The sequence below is a fragment of the Cricetulus griseus genome, chromosome 3, assembly GCF_003668045.3.
Source record: "Cricetulus griseus strain 17A/GY chromosome 3, alternate assembly CriGri-PICRH-1.0, whole genome shotgun sequence".
NCBI lineage: Eukaryota > Metazoa > Chordata > Mammalia > Rodentia > Cricetidae > Cricetulus > Cricetulus griseus.
Genome location: NC_048596.1, coordinates 69,520,072 through 69,538,073, shown reverse-complemented (window position 1 = coordinate 69,538,073; position 18,002 = coordinate 69,520,072). Strand labels below are relative to the sequence as shown.

The 18,002-nt window shown below is 44.0% G+C and overlaps 2 protein-coding genes across 2 annotated transcripts; one reads left to right on the top strand and one right to left on the bottom strand.

The window, feature by feature from the left end:
* Positions 1–3,341: 3,341 nt before the first annotated feature.
* Positions 3,342–4,953, bottom strand: LOC103162379 (protein FAM24A-like). Its single transcript, XM_035441608.1, has 2 exons — positions 4,817–4,953; positions 3,342–3,539 (listed from the first exon to the last, which is right to left on the bottom strand). The coding sequence occupies exons 1-2, from the start codon at positions 4,951–4,953 to the stop codon at positions 3,353–3,355; spliced, it is 324 nt and encodes a 107-aa protein (XP_035297499.1). The 3' UTR covers positions 3,342–3,352.
* A 5,401-nt stretch (positions 4,954–10,354) lies between these two features.
* On the top strand, positions 10,355–11,574 carry LOC100765661 (protein FAM24A). Its single transcript, XM_027409234.2, has 2 exons — positions 10,355–10,470; positions 11,388–11,574. Exons 1-2 carry the CDS (start codon positions 10,355–10,357, stop codon positions 11,572–11,574), a joined length of 303 nt encoding a protein of 100 aa, XP_027265035.1.
* The last annotated feature ends 6,428 nt before the right edge of the window (positions 11,575–18,002 follow it).

The window sequence follows — 18,002 nt, the reverse complement described above, 5'->3', positions numbered from 1 at the left end:
CCTCACTCAGAATGGTTTCTTCTAGTTCCATCCATTTTCCTGCAAATTTCAAGATTCCATTGTTTTTTCTGCTGAGTAGTACTCTATTGTGTAAATGTACCACATTTTCTCTATCCATTCTTCACTTGAGGGGCATCTAGGCTGCTTCCAGTTTCTGGCTATTACAAATAGTGCTGCTATGAACATCGCTGAACAGATGCCCTTGCTGTATTAATGTGCTTCTTTTGGGTATATGCCTAAGAGTGAAATTGCTGGATCTTGTGGTAGACTCATTCCCATTTTCTTGAGGAGTTGCTATACTGATATCCAAAGTGGTTGTACAAGTTGGCACTCCTATGGAGCCTGCATTCTAAGTGGGGGAAATAGGTAACAAATCAAAAATTCATATAGGGGCAAGTGTGTTGAGTGTGTTAAAGGTTGATCAGATGGAATGTGGCAACCTTGGGTGGGAAAGGATGCAAATTAGGGCAAAGGAAAGGCATCTAGAGAAGATGCAATGGGAGCAAATACAAAAGGATAGAGACCATCATTTATCATCTATCTGGAGGGACTTAAGATAAAAGTGCATGTGTAAAGGCCCTGGGGCAGGAACTTCTCTAGTCTGACTATGTGTAAAGGAGAGGGGAAGGGAGAGAGGTGGAGGAAAGTCCAGGCAGTAGTTGATGGAGACAAACCTATATGGCAGAGATAACTAATCTTGTTCTAACTTCACTAAATGGAACTTTTTTAGTGAATGGCCAGTTCTAGGTGCTGTGTTTTAAATGAGAATGTCCCCATAAGGCTTATGTATTTGAATTCTTGGTTCACAGTTGGTAGAATTGTTTAGGATGGATTAGGAAGTGTGGCCTTATTGGAGGAGGTAGGTCATTGGGGGTGGGCTTTGAGGTTTCCCAATTAGCTCTGTCTGCCTGGTACTTGTGGATCAGATGTAAACTCTCAGCTACTGCTTCATTGCCCTGCCTGACTGCCTGTCTGCAGCCATGCTACCCACCATGATGGTCATCGACTCATCCTCTGGAACCGTAAGCCTAAATAAACTCATTTTTCTATAAGTTGCCTTGGTCATGGTATCATATGATAGCAATAGAAAAGTAACTAAGACACTAGGAATCATCCAGAAGCCCCTTGGAGGTAAAGATAAGGCAGGGTCACATAGAGTGAAACCTTCCTGTACCCCTCCACTCTTCTATGTTACTCCAGACTCTCTGAAGTCCAGGCTTCCTCATTCAGTCCTGAACTTGGGGAGGGGATAGACCTCAACTGTGCCCCAGGGAATCCATTCTTTGTCAGCCCTGGATCAGGGGTTAGCCCCATACCCAATGCTACAGCAGCAAGGTGACCCCAATGGCACGGGGGAGTGGTTTTCACAAGGAGCTTGGAAACTCCCCAGATCCCTACACAGCTCTTCTGGGTTCCTATATACACAAGCAGTCACGGAAGAGACAGAGACATAGTGGGATAGTGGGTGGGATACCTGTGTGTGGACTTCTAATTACTAAAAACAGTTCCCAATCAGCTGTATGTACATCATCCATCACCCCATTCTGGGCTTTGCCTCAACTGCTCCTCCTTCCCATGACCAGAATCTCCCCCCACCCCTGTCCCTGAGCATCAATGTGTGTGAAGGTTTTGTAGTCGCCCTGGGAATGGAAAAACACTTGGAGTCCAGGTAGGTGAGAAGCCTGCTTTGTGCCGCTGCCATGAGTCAGGGTTTTTGTGGGCCAGGAAGACCTCTCTTACTGATGGCCCCTACACAAGTCCCACTCTTACTTAAAGTCCCGATGGCTGGGAGAGGTCATGGCACTTCCCAACGTGAAGGCCAAGTTAAAATACAATCTGTATCTATTGGTTCTAAAACCTCCTATGTGTACTCTGACCTACTGCCTATCATGAAAGTCCCCTGAATGCTTTGTCCCACCTGCCTCATGCCCCCTCTGATACCCAAACTAGACCTAGTCCCTCAGGTAAGGACGAGCTGCCACAGGCCTCCCCACACCATGTCCTCAGCTGCCCACTGGCTGAGGTTAAAAGGTATTTAACTGTTCTCTGTCCACTAGGACCTCACTGGTAGACAAAAGAATCAAAGGGATGAAGGCAGTGTTCTGAAAACTCAAGAGAGACAGATTGTTTCATCTACAGAATCTTGAGGCTAGTGCTGAGGTGGGGCTGGAGTGTTCAGCTTCTGAGAGCAGTCCTGCAGGGTTGGTTCCTGAAGAGCAGCAGGGTCCCCTGCTGCGTCCCCCACATATTGTCCATCCCTGGGAAGCAGCTGCTCTCTGCATCTCCTTTTCCATTCTTTCTTTAATTCCCCTTTAATAGGTGACAGCCCATCACTAGCTATATCTCTTTCTATGAACCATATCTGTGGTGCGAACAGTCCTAGCTAAAGAGAGGAAATTCACGGTGAGACATCCATGCTAGAAGTGGGCTGCAGGGCCTCAGGAGAAAGAACAGAAGTCCCGAAGGCGCATCCTCTTGCCTGTGATGAAGGGACCTGGGCTTCTGTCTTAGGTTGCAGGTTTCTGGTATGTTGATTTTGTCAGCTGAATCAGCACTGGCCAGTGCAAAAGTGACCAAAAGGGGGCACCTGCTTCGGAACAGATGTGAATCGGGGTGGTGGTGGGGGGCAAGAAATCTCAGGTTTGCCTGCCCCTGCTAGCACACATACTCTCTCTCTTTTCTGAAGAAGGACCTAATGTAGTCCAGATTGGCTCAAACTTGGTGTAATTGGTGGCGACCTTGAACACACAATCCTCCTGCCTCCATCTCCCAGGTAGAATTATAGGTGGGCATCATTATGTTCTACATTCCCATTCTTTTAAAAGCCACAGAGATCAAATCCATCATTAATCATCAGCCGATGTAAAACCCAGAGATACCCTACCAGGATGTGCCTGCTCTCTCCCAGTAAGTGACATTCCTGTCAGGACATTTGACAGGCTGGATTGAGGAGGAACAAGCTCTTGGAAGAACTGGCTCCTATTACTCTAGCTTTCCCCTACTTAATGGCTGTTAAGGTTAGAAGTGCCCTGAAATCAACTTATCTTTTCCTTCTGACACTGGGAAAGGACAGGGCACTTTTATTTTCTATTCTTTTACCTATTTTTACCAAAATGTATTACATACCTGCTTGCCCAAATCTTGTAGTGGGTATTAGTATAAGAAGTATAACTAAGAAACATAATAGAGACAAAGATTATTTTCATTAGTGTCCATTTATACAACAGTACATAAATATCATGTTAGATGGCATATGACATAAACACTATAGAAACAGGCTTGAATAAGAAAATATTCTATTAAGAATTGAAATATCAATCACGAAGATTCCTTTTTATCCACCACTGCCACGTCAGAGTCCTTCACTTACGTTACAAAAGCAAGGTGGCAGGCTGCCAACATCTGTATAGACACTACATGCATCACAGCACTGGATGTTACGACAAGACTCAACAATGGGTTTAGCCCGGACGATCTTGTCTTGGGTGATCTTGCATGGACCAATACAGCTTACAGTAGCAACTGAGTCTTTTGCAGTTCTTAAAAGACACAGATAAAACAAGGTTAGAATTGTCCTTTCCAATGAGCTTCTACAATCATGAGGGCTATGTGGGAAAGTCCAGGGCTGGAGCCTCTTAGGTTACTGTGTCTAGCTCAGTCGGTAGAGCATGAGACTCTCAATCTCAGGGTCGTGGGTTCGTGCCCCACGTTGGGCGCCAACTCTTAGGATTACTGCGTGCGCCCAGAGATGAACGCCCAGTCGGTGATGGTAAGATTTCTTTATTCAAGAAAACACCAGGGCAAAACGCAGGCCAGAGCAAGGTCACAGGAACCAGGCTAGTGCGGCCAGAGAGAAGGGGCCAGGGTCTCCACGTGCAGCCCTTAAGAATCTTCCCTTATGTCACCCCGGCTTTCCTTCACCACGCCCTTATGGACGAGTCCCGGGTCCACCTGGCACCTGTCCTGGGACTATTGGGCAGGGCTAGGGTGTTATCCCTACAGGAGGCCCATCATGCATGGGACACCAGACTTGGGCTAAATCTCTCTGCTCCTTTCCCATCTTTTCCTCTCCTACAATTGCTATGCATGTGAACCCAGGTTACCACTCCACACAAGGGAGAGTGAATTGCACCCCAGTGGCTGCTACAGGCCCATGAGATGTGGGAGTAATGGAGAAGGTGCTACAGTTGGCTGGGCTCGGCTCTGGCCTCTACCATCTAAGACCCTAGGAAGGGGCACCGTTACTGCTGACAGCCAGCCTCTCAGACTTCAGGATTCTCTGCCAAACTTCAAACATCTCTTGTCTGACTTCCCTCCCTGTCAGCTGCCCCCCACCCCCCGTGGAGTGAGTCTCTGTTCTCTGGGCCCACTTCACTTTCCCACAGCCATTGACAATGAACGAGGGACCATGTGAGCTTCCCAGTGAGTGGTCAGAGGTCACTATGGCCATACTCTGTGAGTGGGAGACAGCACATCCCCAAGGCGTCCTCTGGGGATTACCCAGGCCACAGTGTTGGGGCTAGAAAGGATGCTCAGCCAAGGTCCTGTTAAACACCTGAAGACACAGTCCCTGAGGCCAAGTGACAGAAATCGATGCTGGCACATAGTGTCCAGCCTGAGAGCAGTGGGCATGTAAGCTCACACAACCCCAAACTATAAGGAAAACCCTCAAGCTTCTGTGCCCACCTGTTCCCACCCTCTCAGACCTGACAGTGGCCCTCGACTTTCCCCTTCAAGTGGCCACTGCAGTAAGAAGTGACCCTGCTCTAGCAAAGGGCCCAGTGACACATTAGATTGGGGTATTGTTCATTCTTACCGACATGAATAATTCAGTGCCTTGGTTATTTTCAAGTAAAGACAGAGGACAACTCCTATCAGTAGAAACATGGCCAGCAGGATCCCACAACCAATGATAATCATGAGTATTGCTCGGACGTCAAAAAACCTAGACATACCTGGGCAAAGAAGTGCAGACAAACAGTGAATGTGGCCGCCCTCCCACACAGCCATCAGCATCCTCCACACACTTCTTTCAGTGAAGGGGAAATGGACCTCAAACACAGATTACATGTAAACCAGAGGGACTCTTTCCAGAGAGGTTTTACCTGGCCCAAGATAGATAAGAAGGAAAGCTTCCATGCAAAGGGGATTCAAATGTAAAATCCTGAGGCAAGAGAGCTAAATGACAGATTGAGGATAGAAGTGCAGGCAGTGGAAGGCAGGCAGGCAGAAGTTAACAGACCCTTAAGTAATAAATAGAAGGACCTACCCTGGAGCTAGAGGTGCCTCCTTCCCACATGCCTGGGCCCTACTGAATTATGATGGTACTCAGAGTCACATCCAACCCCACCCTGAGTGTGAGCTTCAGAGGTCTTTTACAGGAAAGACAACTTCTAAGACAAAACTCCAACACTCGGAGAGCCTGAAAACCCACTTGTAAATAGTGGATGTTATGGGAGGCAGAGGTGGGGTGGGATGGGTGATTCAAGCTCCCGTTGTCCTTCTCAGGCCTGAATCTTCAACATTTCTCATCTGGAATAAACAAGTTCTTTACACTTAACTCTGACAGTCTCAGGGGGAAAGTTACCTAGGAAATAAAATTCTGGCTACTGAAGCTCACTTGCTGCTTTCTGGTTCTTCTCATTGCTTGGTAAAAGCCAACTTTTTAAAAAATACAACTAGACAACCAAAATAAACCTCAGGAAACAATGCTAAGCATGGGTTAACTTCCTAAAAGTTACTGGTTAGGGAGAAGCCAGAAGCACCCAAGAAAACACAAGGTATTGTCAATGTTCTTTGTTGCCCACCGTAACTAGATGGTTAAGTCCTTATTGCTGAAGGTATCACACAGGTTGGTTTCAGGAGAGAGAAATCAACCTCAAACTGACTCGGAAACTCTCCCCTGATGACTAGCTTCCATAGCTTCAGAAGGTGTTGTGCAGGCTGCTAGGAAAAAAAGAGACCAGAGATCTTACTCAATGCTGGACTCTGTGCACTACAATACAATTACTGAGGTCTTTGAAGAACTTACTTTCAGAAGTGTGGCCTGCTGGAATGGACAGCCATTGTTAGCTCTTACATCTCCCCAGTCTGGGACACATGCTGTGTGACATCAATGCTCTAGATACCAGCTTTCTTCCACAGAGTTCTGAATTCCATTCCATGCTCAAATAAACCTCAGCACAAATCTCCCAAATACATCTGAACATGTGCAACTTTAATTTTCCTTTTCAGATTTTATTCCTCCCAGAGAAGCTTAGAATTTGACTGCTAATCAAAAGTAAATTTGGGGTTTTAAAACAGAAACAAAACAAACAAACAAAAAAAATAAAGTGAGGAAGCCAATGTCTTAAAATTCTCATTCATCTAAAAACCTAATTATAAAAGATTGGTTAGATTTTGTATTTTAGCTACACAAATAGTAGTCACGTAAGAGAATTAGGCCAGAGGTCCATGGGTGTCATATACTTTATGGTTACAATGAAAAGATCCAAAAAAGTTGACTCATGTAAGGCACCTGCTTTAATGATATTTCTCTGTCTTTAAGGTATTTAAACCCAGAAAGGCAAATGGAAAAGTTACTTCTTGCTGCTCTGGGAACCAACTAAGTGAGATCAAGAATAGCAGTGATAATGTCAACATTTTCAGGCATAAGAAACTCCAAATTCACAGTACATAGTAAATGGAATAAGCTTAGATGTTCATCAACTGCTGAATTAATAATGAAAATACAGTACATATACAATGGAATTTTATTCAGTGGTAAAGAAAACTGAATTTTAAGCCGGGCATTGGTGGCACACACCTTTAATCCCAGCACTTGGGAGGCAGAGGCAGGCAGATCTCTGTGAGTTGAAGGCCAGCCTGGTCTCCAGAGGAGTGCCAGGATAGGCTCCAAAGCTACACAGAGAAACCCTGTCTCGAAAAACCAAAAAAAAAAAAAAAGAAAAGAAAAGAAAACTGAATTTTAAAATATGCAGGAAAATAGATGGAACTGGAAAAATATTATAGGCCCAGAAAGATAAACAGCATGTATTCTTTTTTATATCTGAATCCTAGATTCAAATATTTAGAATTGTATGTTTAATTTCAAGTATATGTTGAGGTCAGGAAGCCAGAAAGGGCCCTTGAGAGAAGACAGGGAAAGTAGCCTAATGGAGGAGGCAATGGTAGAACGCATGATATTAAAATGGTGGGGGGGTGTTAGGGTTGAAGGTAGGGATGGCAGCAGGTAAATGAGGGAAAGGAGGGGATGAAGGGGTAGGTTAATGAAAACTAAAGTCGCTTGAAAAGGCCTCATGGAAACCCACTACTTAGCTAATTTAAAAACCTATCATTTTAAAGAGGCTAACTGGTTCAGAAGTTAGGCTCGATTATTGTTTTTGCTTTTGCAGAGAACCTGAGTTCTACTCCCAGAACCCACATGGCAACTCACAAGCATCTATGACTCCAGTCCCAGAGGATCCTAAGCCCTCTTTTAACTTCCATGAACATCAGGAAGGCACATGGTGCACATACATACATGCGGACAAAATATTAACACATAAGTAAATAAAAAAATAAAATGTATCAAATCTTAAAAAATAAAAAGGAGTCTAAACATATTCAACATAGGCAGATAATGCTGTTCCCAGAAAAAAAATTACTGAATGAAACAATCTCAATGCCATGCATGGAATATTTGGTGACTACCATAAATGGATGGCAAAAGTCTACAGCTAAAGACACTACATGCTTTGGTTGCAGAACATAAGGAAACTTTTCTCCTGCTGGATAGCTTGTAAGTGCCAGAGGTGTTTTGTAGGACTCTGGGATAGAAAAGAGATCAATGAGCCCTGCATACTACAGTACTAACTTGCCAGACAAGATGTACCCACTAGAGCAATAGTGGTGTGACTGTTATAAGGAGGGAGGTAACCAACTGCTTTCTGATTGAATTTGTAGTCTGCTCGACAAGAGAAAATTTATGCCTGGTAATATAAACCTGATTTAAAAAACAACAAACAAAATCCTTGGCTACTGTCCTAGCTTGCTTTTCTGTTGCTATGATTAAACATTGACTAAAAGCAACTTGAGAGAGAAAACCATTTACTTAGCTTATAGGTTATAATCCATCATCAAGGAAAGCCAAGGAAGGAACACAATGCAGAAACTTGGAGGCAGGAACTGAAGCAGAAGCCATGGAAGAACATTTCTTACTGTCTTGTTCTCCATGGCTCACTCAACTTGCTCTTTTACAAAACTCAAGGCCACCTGCCCATGGATAGCACAGTCCATAGTAGGATGGGTCCTTCCACACCAATCATTAATCATGAATATTCCCCTTTAGACTTGTCTACAGGCCAATTTGATGAAGGCATTTTCTCAACTGATATTCCCTCTTCTCAAATGACTCTAGCTTGTTGACAAAAATAAAACTAAAGGAAAAGCTGAGTGACAATTATTCCTAATGCATAAACTAATGACATGGCCACTCCGTGCTATGATTAAGGAGGTTTTTATTGCAGATATGAGAGCGAGAGAACAGCCAGAGGCATCTGGAAGAGTCCAGAGCAGATAGAGAAAGAAAATGGCCAACACATTGGACCTGGCCATGAGAGAAGCAGTAGCAGAGCAGAAAGAGAGAGAAAGGGTAACATGGGGAGAGGGAGAACATGGAAGAGCAGAGAGAGGGAGAGGGGGGAGATAGATGAAGACAAAGAGAGTGAGCATAAACGAAATAGCAGGGACATAAGGAGAATGAGTAGCTATGGGGAGGGAAGCCTGTGGGCTTGGGGAGAAATACTTCTCCTGAACAAAGCCTCAAACAGAAGTAATCTCAGTATCAGGTATGAATCTTTCTCTTAGGTCACCTTAGATTATAAATTTTTTAAAAAGTAAATAAATAAAATAAATTTTAAAAATGGAGCCTAAAAGAAAAACCTGACCAAAAAAAAATCATACACTACAAGCGTGGGTATAATAGGTATTCTCTTTAACTTTGGGGGCCTTTTTTGAAGCTGTTCAGGCCTGAGGTGTGAGAGACTGCCAGTGTCGTGGAATGTGTGCTTGAGCCCTTGTGAACAGCTTGGCATCATTTCACTGTACAACTGAAACACCGCCAGCCATCTGCAGCTTTAAATGAAAGGGTGTTTAAAGTCTTGATCCATAGTTCTCTTTCTTAAATAATTGAAACAGTTGACCAGTTTTTGATTGGCAGACTCTCAACTGTTAGACTTTAAATGATCCCAAATAGTATATTTCTTGGAAGCTAAACTATGCCTAGATGTGGGACAGAATTTGGAATTCTGAGAAACTTGATGTCACACAGGTTGGCTTGGGGCTGGTGCATTCTAGCAGTCCTGGCAGACCTTAGTTCTCCCACAGTGGAGCACGTCAGTCTGTATCTTAGCTGTGCTAACGGGGTGGTTTAGATCCTTCTTTCTCAAATCACAGGTTTGAGAAACTGCAGGTTTCTGAAATATACTATTTCTGAAACCTTTCTCTTCTATTTAGTTTGAGGTGTGTGCGCACACTCAAGTGCTCGCACTCTCCTGTGCGGGTGCATATTTTAAATAATTGTCTTTAACTCAGGGCTGAACGTTTTGACTTTGGTAAGTATGTTTTTTGTCAGTGTTTTCTGTCATCTCTGGGCTTGCTGCTCCCCAGTTTCAGATATTAGACTAAACATATTGCTTATACAAGAACAAGGCGACTCTGGGAGGGTTAAGTATTTAGCAGGGAGACATATAGTCTGCTAGAAGACTGAATGAGGCACGAGGGACTCCTGAGAAAGCTGGTTCATGGTCTGGACAAGCCTGTTTCAGCCTCAGCAAGGGGCTGACTGGACCAGTTCAGAATCTTTTGAACTCTGAGATAGCATAACCTAGTTTGTTGGGGGGGGGGGTCTACCCAACCCTCTAAAAACACTGCTTTCAAAATAGATGTGTACATTCTCAGCAGTTTTGGACAATAACATCTTGAAGAGTCATTCTCTCAGTGCATTAAACAGGTCTAACCCAATGTCCTTGGTGGGGTGCATTATGATTCAGTTCTGATTCAGTAAGCACAGTTGAGGAGGCTCCAGAGCCAGCTCGTTTGTTCTACAAGGGTCCCTCACTGCCTGTGAAAAGTAAATACTCTTTTTACTGTCATCCTCATTTACTGATACCTGGATGTATCAGTAAATGTATTTATTTCAACCACAAATAAACCATCTTACCCACCTGAGGTCGGCGGGGACCTTCCTGGACAGAGTTCCTCCTGATCACATACTCAAAAATCCATGTTTGAGTCCTTTCTTCTTCCCTGGAAGGTGGGGTGTGGGGCAACAGTGGCCAAGTGACTGCCTGAACTTCTCTGCCAGGTGTGAAAGATGTTCGACCTGAGAACGAAGGTTATGATCGGCATCGCTAGCAGTTTGCTGGTTGCTGCAATTATGCTGATAATCGTTGTCCTTTGTCTTTACTGGAAATTAGCCAAGGCACTGAAGTAAGTACCGTGAGTAGGAGTGAACCACAGGTCTCCAATGAGACACTGGAGCCTCTGCTAGAGCAGGGTCACTTCTTACTGCAGTGGCCACTTGAAGGGGAAAGTCGAGGGCCACTGTCAGGTCTGAGAGGGTGGGAACAGGTGGGCACAGAAGCTTGAGGGTTTTCCTTATAGTTTGGGGTTGTGTGAGCTTACATGCCCACTGCTCTCAGGCTGGACACTATGTGCCAGCATCGATTTCTGTCACTTGGCCTCAGGGACTGTGTCTTCAGGTGTTTAACAGGACCTTGGCTGAGCATCCTTTCTAGCCCCAACACTGTGGCCTGGGTAATCCCCAGAGGACGCCTTGGGGATGTGCTGTCTCCCACTCACAGAGTATGGCCATAGTGACCTCTGACCACTCACTGGGAAGCTCACATGGTCCCTCGTTCATTGTCAATGGCTGTGGGAAAGTGAAGTGGGCCCAGAGAACAGAGACTCACTCCACGGGGGGTGGGGGGCAGCTGACAGGGAGGGAAGTCAGACAAGAGATGTTTGAAGTTTGGCAGAGAATCCTGAAGTCTGAGAGGCTGGCTGTCAGCAGTAACGGTGCCCCTTCCTAGGGTCTTAGATGGTGGAGGCCAGAGCCGAGCCCAGCCAACTGTAGCACCTTCTCCATTACTCCCACATCTCATGGGCCTGTAGCAGCCACTGGGGTGCAATTCACTCTCCCTTGTGTGGAGTGGTAACCTGGGTTCACATGCATAGCAATTGTAGGAGAGGAAAAGATGGGAAAGGAGCAGAGAGATTTAACCCAAGGCTGGTGTCCCATGTGTGATGGGTTCCAGCCCTGGACTTTCCCACATAGCCCTCATGATTGTAGAAGCTCATTGGAAAGGGCAGTTCTGACCTCATTTTGTGTGTGTGTCTTTTCTAAGAATGGCAAAGGAGGCAGATGTTGAAAATTGTATTGGTCCATGCAAGTTCTCCCAAAGCAAGATCAACGGAGTCAAGCCCATTCTTGCTGAGTCTTGTCCTGCCGTCCAGTACTGTGATGACTGTAGCATCTATACAGACGTTGGCAGCCTGCCTCCTTGCTTTTGTGGCACAAGTGATGGCCTCTAACGTGGCAGAAGCGGACACACAACTCCTCACAATTTGTATTTCTTTGTTAGTAGAATATTTTATTTTTCAAATCAATTTATATAATGTTTATATTCTTATTTACTCTCTGATATGTTATATTATGTTTTGTTCTTTGTATAATCGCACAATAATAAAAATTCTTTACCTTTACTTGGTGGTGGTGATGGCTATGAATGACCTTTAGTCTAACTTTGTTTTTTTTTTTTTTTTTTTTTCTCATTTTGATACTTGAGCCTATAAATGTTGCAATGCAAGTAAGGGAATTTAGAGTAGAAAATAAAAAGGGGGCATGTAAATAATTTTAGTGATGGGATGCCATTTTGCTAAATGCCCAAATAGTTTTAAAAAGTATTTTAAAATTTGGTTGAAGATAGGTCCGAGGAGAGATCTGGCACTAGGGAGATTTCCAGAGACCTACAAGGACCACAGGAACTGACAATCCAGGCAATGGTGGAGAGGATAACCTAAACACCCTCCCCCTAAAATGAGATTGATGACTACTTTTTATGCCATCCTAGAGCCCTCATCCAGTGGCTGATGGAAGCAGAGGCAGACATCCACAGATATACACTGAACTGAACTCTGGAACTTAGTTGCAGAGAGGGAGGAATGAAGATCAAAGGGGTCAGTACCAGGCTGGTGAAACCCACACAAACAGTTGGCCTGAACAAGGGGGGACACATCGACCCCAGATGCTGTCTGGGAGGCCAGTACAAGACTAATCCAGACCCCTGAATATGGATGTCAATGAGGAGGCCTCTGCACTCCAGGGGGCCCCTGGTAGTGGATTAGTATTTTTCCCTGGTGTAAGAAGGGACTTTTGAGAGCCCATCCCACGTGAAGGGATGCACTCTTGGCCTGGACACATGGGGAAGGGCCTAGGCCCAACCCAGGGTGATGTGGTGGACTTTGGGGAGCCCCCGTTGAAGGCCCTACCCTGCCTGGGGAGTGGAGGGTGGATGGGGTAGGGGTTAGGTTGGGAGTGGGGGAGGAGGGGTTGGGAGTGAGGGGAGGGAGAGGGAGAAGGGATTGATATGTGAAACAAGCTTGTTCCTAATTTGAACTAATAAAAAAAAAATCAAAAAAAAATTCAGTTAAACTGAAACTTCCAATGGCCAAGGGGGAAAAAAAATGATGCCTGAGTGAGATGACTATTTCAGTGCTAACTTCTGCTCAGAATTTTGTTACATAGTATTCCTTTTTCTCTTTTTCTTACTTCCATTCTTTTTAAAAACTGTTTTGTACTTAAAACTTTAATTTTTAAGTTGAAAATAGTTGTCATACTGCATATTCTGATTATGGTTCCAAATACCCTAACTCCTCCCAGATCCTCACACCTTCCCAACCACCCAAGTCCACATCCTTTCTTGCTCTCTTTCATTAGAAAACAAACAGGCATGTATAGAAAAAATAAGAACAAATAAAATCAAACAGGACAAAACAAACAAATGAACAGAAAACCAAAGAGCCAAGGAAAATGCATAAGAAACACATACAGACATACACATTGGCACAAAGAAATCCACCCCCCCAAACACCAGAAAATTGAGACCAATAATGTATAAGACTTGTAGGAGGGGAAAAAGAAAAAGAAAAAAAAAATCCCAGATAAGGCATTATGAGACAAAACCAAACAGGCAACAAACCAAAACCTCCAAAATACCATTGGGCATGGGGCCTGGCCTTAAGAGAGGTTTGTATAGACAGTGAGACTCCATTGGAGAAAACTGATTCTCCATTTGCAAGTGGCTATCAATTGGAGACAGCTTCTGGGTTAGGGATACAGGCTTATTTCCACTTCCACTGTCAGTGCTGTGACCTCAGACCTGTGCAGCCCATACATGCTGCCAGTCTCTGTGAGTTCATACACATGTCAATTCTGCTGTGTTTAGAAGGTCTTGTTTCTTTGGCGTCCAGCATCTTCTCTGGCTCTTACAATATTTCTGCCCCCTCTTCTGTAGGTTTCCTTGGGCCACATGTAGAGGGAGGGAATTTATAGAGACATCCCATTTAGGACCAAGTGTTCCACGGTCTCTCATTCTTTATACATTGTCCAGGTGTTGGTCTCTGTAGATTTCTTTTTTAAACTTTATTTATGTGTATACATATGTACCTGATTGTCTATGTGTACAACATGTCTATGAAGTGACCATAGAGGCCAGAAGAAAGTAGTGGATCTCCTAAAGCTGGAGTTATAATGGTGAGCTACCTGGCATGGGTATTGGGAACCAAACTTAGGTCAGCTGGAAGAACTCTTAACTCCTGAGCCATGTTTCAGCCTACAAAAAATATTTTTATCAGTAATATAAGAATTCTAGGGGCTAGAGAGATGGCTCAGCAGTTAAGATCACTGACTGCTCTTCTAGAGGTCCAGAGTTCAATTCCCAACAACCACATTGTGGCTCACAACCACCTGTAATGAGATCTGGTGCCCTCCTCTGGCTTGCAAGGACACATGTAGGCAGAAAAAAAAATATATATATATATATGTATTATAAATAAATCTTCAAAATAATTCTACATGAATGTATCATAATTTACTTGACCCAAACTTTACTACTGAAAACACATTATTTCTAAATTCCATTTATTAAATATTAAAAGTGGTACCATCAAAGTTCTTATCACTAAGAATATACTAACAGAAAATAAAACACTTTAGGGTTAGCAAGCCTGAATTCTGAAGGTCAGGTTGGCAAATCTGTTACCAGGTTGCCAAATTCAAGGGCATACTGGTTTCTTTTCTCAGTGCTGAGACCAAATTCCTGATACAGAAAAGGGAAGCAAAGGTTTGTTCTGCCTTCAGTCTCAGGGTACAGTCCACTGAGATGAGATGGTGGCAGGAGCATGTGTCACACATGTGTCACACAGAAGTAGGCCACATAGTGTCAGCAGTCAGGAAGCAGAGGGAGAGGAAAGCTGTGCTCAGCATGCGTCCTCCTTTTTATCAGTCTGGGACCCCAGCCACCCACACGTAGGGTTGGTCTTCCTACCTCAGTCCAGTCTAGTAACTCCCTCACAGATATACCTAGAGGTCTGTCTCCTAGATGATTCTAGACCCTACCAAGTTGATAACAAGTATTAACCATCACAAGCTTTTAAGAATTATGGGAACGGCCAGTGTTCTGGGCTGCACAGGCCCCAAGGGACCAGTTAGGATTCTCTAGAGAAATAGGACTTATTGAATGAATATGGTTCAGCTAATATAACAATGGAAGTCTAGCAACAGAATCCAGTAGTTGTTCAGCCCATGAAGCTGGATGTCCCAGCTGGTCTTCAGTATACACCAGAATCCTGAAGAACTAGGCTCTAATGCTAGTGAAGGAATGGACTTGCCAGCAAGGGGAAATATTTTAATTAATTTCAGATGTAGTCAAGTTGACAACCAAGAATAGTCATCATAAGACCACCTCTTCTCAACTTGACACACAATCATATCTCCTATGTCATCCTTATTTCCCAAATGAGAGCAATAACCAGGTCATAATTACACCCAAGCTGATAGAACTACCCCATGTGCAATTACAAATTCATTCTATATTTAACAGGTCAAATTACATGTAATGTAATATAACTATTCCTCATACAACTGCAAACACATTATACATTATAGAATAAGTGGCAATATCCCTGAAGGGACATTCTTTTAGTATGTCAAACTTAAATATTATAACACTGATATTCTCTTAATTGATATCATACTACATGATAATAATTGAGGAATGAAAACACAAAAACGCCGGGTGTTGGTGGTGCACACCTTTAATCCCAGGACTCAGGAGGCAGGGGCAGGTGGATCTCTGTGAGTTCAAGGTCAGCCTGGTCTACAGAGTCCCAGGACAGCCTCCAAAGCCACAGAGAAACCCTGTCTCGAAAAACAAACAAACAAAAAAACCACAAATACTTGTACAAACACATTCTTAACAAAATATATTACAGAAACAGTCAGTTAGAATCCTCACTTCTGAAACTGATCATGTGACCTTAGCTGGCATTTATATCTCCCTTCCTCTACTCCCCATTCTATATTTCCTCCACCCTCAGCAAGTCCTGGCTCTTTTCTCAGAGTAGTGACTCATACCTTCATTCCTGAAGGGTCTGTGTCCTTTGTCATCATTCCTGGATTAGGCTGCTATAGCTTCACACTGATTTATTCACAGGACATGGTAGCCCAAGAGATGCTCCAAAGGCTCTCCTTACTTCTACTGTGGAGAAGCAATCCAATTTCCCCATGGTAATCTGGATCAATCACCTCTCCTAACACTGTTATTCCTTTCTTAGTCTGTTGGCTAATGGACATCAGAAGCCCAATGTGGCCAGAGCATCTGAGCTTCAATGGAACATTTGTTGTGACTCCTGACAGGAGTGCTCCCCCTTCTGGAACCAAATCTTCTAGGCAAGAACTTAAGGTCATGGGAACAAGAAGCAAAAAATGTTCCTAGTGGGTCACTAGAGGTGACAGTAAGTGGAACCATTCCTTTTGATTCTTGGGCCCATGGATTCTAATTAGAGGAGAACCCATTCCACATACTGGATGCTGATTCAAAGCATGTACCCCAGCACTCTAGGCTGCTGCCACCTAATTGGCACTGCCACAGTGTCTTTGAAAGGCCATTCCATCTTTCTATCAGGGCAGCTGCTTCAGTACAATGGGGAATATGGTAAGACCAATAAATTCCAGATTGTGGGCCCACTATCACACTTCTCTGGCTGTGAAGTGAGTTCCTTGATCAGAAGCAATACTGTGTGAAATACCATGAGGGTGGATAAGACATTCTGTAAGTCCATACATAATGGTTTTGGCAGAAGCAGTATGTGGAGCAAATCCATAACCAAAATAAGTATCTACTTCAGTAAGGACAAAACATTGTCTTTTCCATGGAGGAAGTATTCCACCAAATAGTTCAGGGAATGATGCCATATTGGGTCAGTGTTGGTGTCTGTTCTTGGCTGATCTGGCACTCAGCAGCAGCTGTGGCCAGGTCAGCCTTGGTGAGTGGAAATCCATGTTGTCAAGCCCCATGCATACATTCCATTGCTGCCACCATTGTCTCTCTGTTCATGTACCCACTGGTCAATGAAAAGGATGGCTGGGGAGAGAGGCTGACAGTCCACGAACAGGTCATCCTATTTGATAAGTGAACTCCTTAGCTGGTCACCTTCTGATGAGCATTTACATAAGACACAGGTATCTTTGCATGCTTTGTCTATTTGGAGAGATTTATCCACATACTTCTTCCCCAGATGCCTTTCTCACCAATTTTCCAATCAGGCTCTTTCCAAGTCTCTGACCACCCGGCCAACTCATTGGCTTCAGCAATGATGAACAATCACACATCTGGCCATTTCTCCTTCCACACAAAATGTATGACCACATGTACTGCTCAAAGTTCTGCCCACTGTGAAGATTTTCCTTGGCTGGTGTCTTTCAGGGTTGTCCCAAAAAGGAGTTGAAATGCTGCAGCTGTCCACTTCTGAGTGGTACCTGCATAACATGCAGAATTAGTAAACCAAGTCCTAGCCTTCTCTTCTTCAGTCAGTCAGCTGATTATAGGGCATTCCCAGGATGCTTAGGTACAGCATACAGCAATGTAATGGGATTAGGAACCATAGGAACTTGGGCAACTTCTTAATGAAACTTGTTGGTGCCTTCGGGACCTGCTAGGGCCTGATCATGTATATACCACTTCTGTGGTGCTCAGGGAAATATTCTGTTGTGTACATCCTGTTTCATGGCTTGGTGGGTCAGATAATACCCAACTCATGATGGGCAGCTAAGATTTTGTTCAGTTTATACAAGGCCCAATAGTAGGGTAAAAGCTGTCTTTCAAGGAAGTATAGTTGTCTGCAGCTGGTGGTAGAGCCTTGCTCCAAAATCCCAAAGTTTTCTTCTATGAGTCACCTATAAAGAGCCTGGCAAAGACTTCAAACAGCATCCCTATCTGCCACCAACACCTCAAGTAACCTTAAGTCTTCTGGATCATTTGGTCCAGGTGGTACAGCAGCCTGGACCTGTTGAGGAGCCTTTTCCTGTTTCAGGTCCCACTCAAAGCTTTCTGAGTCACTTGGTATATGGGCTGGAGTAGCACACCTAAGTGAGTAATGTGCTGTCTCCAGAATCCAAATAGATCCACTAAATGTTGTGCTTCTTTCTTGGTGGTGGGAAGGGCCAGGTGCAGTAACTTGTCCTTTACCTTAGATGCCCCACACCACTGAACTCCTAAGAATTTCACTGAGGTATAAGGTCTTTGAATTTGAGCTATATTTATTTCCCACCCTCTGATATAGACGTGTTACCAATAAGTCCAAAGTGGTTGCTACTTCCTACTCACATAGTGCAATCAGCTTAACGACGTCAGTATAGTTCAACAATGTGATATTTTATGGAAGAGACAGATGATCAAGAT